Source organism: Penaeus monodon, chromosome 25, assembly GCF_015228065.2.
Source record: "Penaeus monodon isolate SGIC_2016 chromosome 25, NSTDA_Pmon_1, whole genome shotgun sequence".
NCBI lineage: Eukaryota > Metazoa > Arthropoda > Malacostraca > Decapoda > Penaeidae > Penaeus > Penaeus monodon.
This window is the reverse complement of record NC_051410.1, coordinates 16,983,898-16,984,292: the sequence shown is the minus strand read 5'-3', so window position 1 is coordinate 16,984,292 and position 395 is coordinate 16,983,898. Positions and strand designations below refer to the sequence as shown.

The following is a 395-nucleotide window of genomic DNA, read 5'->3' as shown; positions in this document are numbered from 1 at the left end:
TTACCATTTTCTCAAACTCACTCACTCACACATACCACCTTTAGCATATATCTCCTAAACTTAAAACAAAATATTTACCTTTCTCAATATTCTGAAATATTTATCTTTACGATGTCTTATTTCTTGGTGCAGTGTAGTGGAGAGGATTGCAGCCTCACGCTTCCAACACCCAATCACCTCATAATGGTTCAGGGCTGCATGACCACAAAGAATGGCTTCTAACAGGGCTTGGAGACAGACATCTGTAGTTCAAAAATACAATTAGAAGACCTGAAGATATGAATGATGCATATAAAAATGAAGAATATTATAAAGGTGCCTTACAATGAAAAGTGTATATATTGTGGTGACTACCACCACCCTTGTTTTAAGATGATTAGGAGGATGAAAGAAGG

At 36.5% G+C, this 395-nt stretch overlaps 1 protein-coding gene across 1 annotated transcript in view; it reads right to left on the bottom strand.

The window, feature by feature from the left end:
* LOC119589085 overlaps positions 1 to 395 on the bottom strand; it is a gene marked incomplete at its 3' end in the record, with an annotated part of 13,858 nt that overhangs the window by 11,831 nt on the left and 1,632 nt on the right. Inside the window, 1 exon segment of the mRNA XM_037937660.1 lies at positions 79 to 242. Coding sequence (XP_037793588.1) covers positions 79 to 242 — 164 coding nt within the window.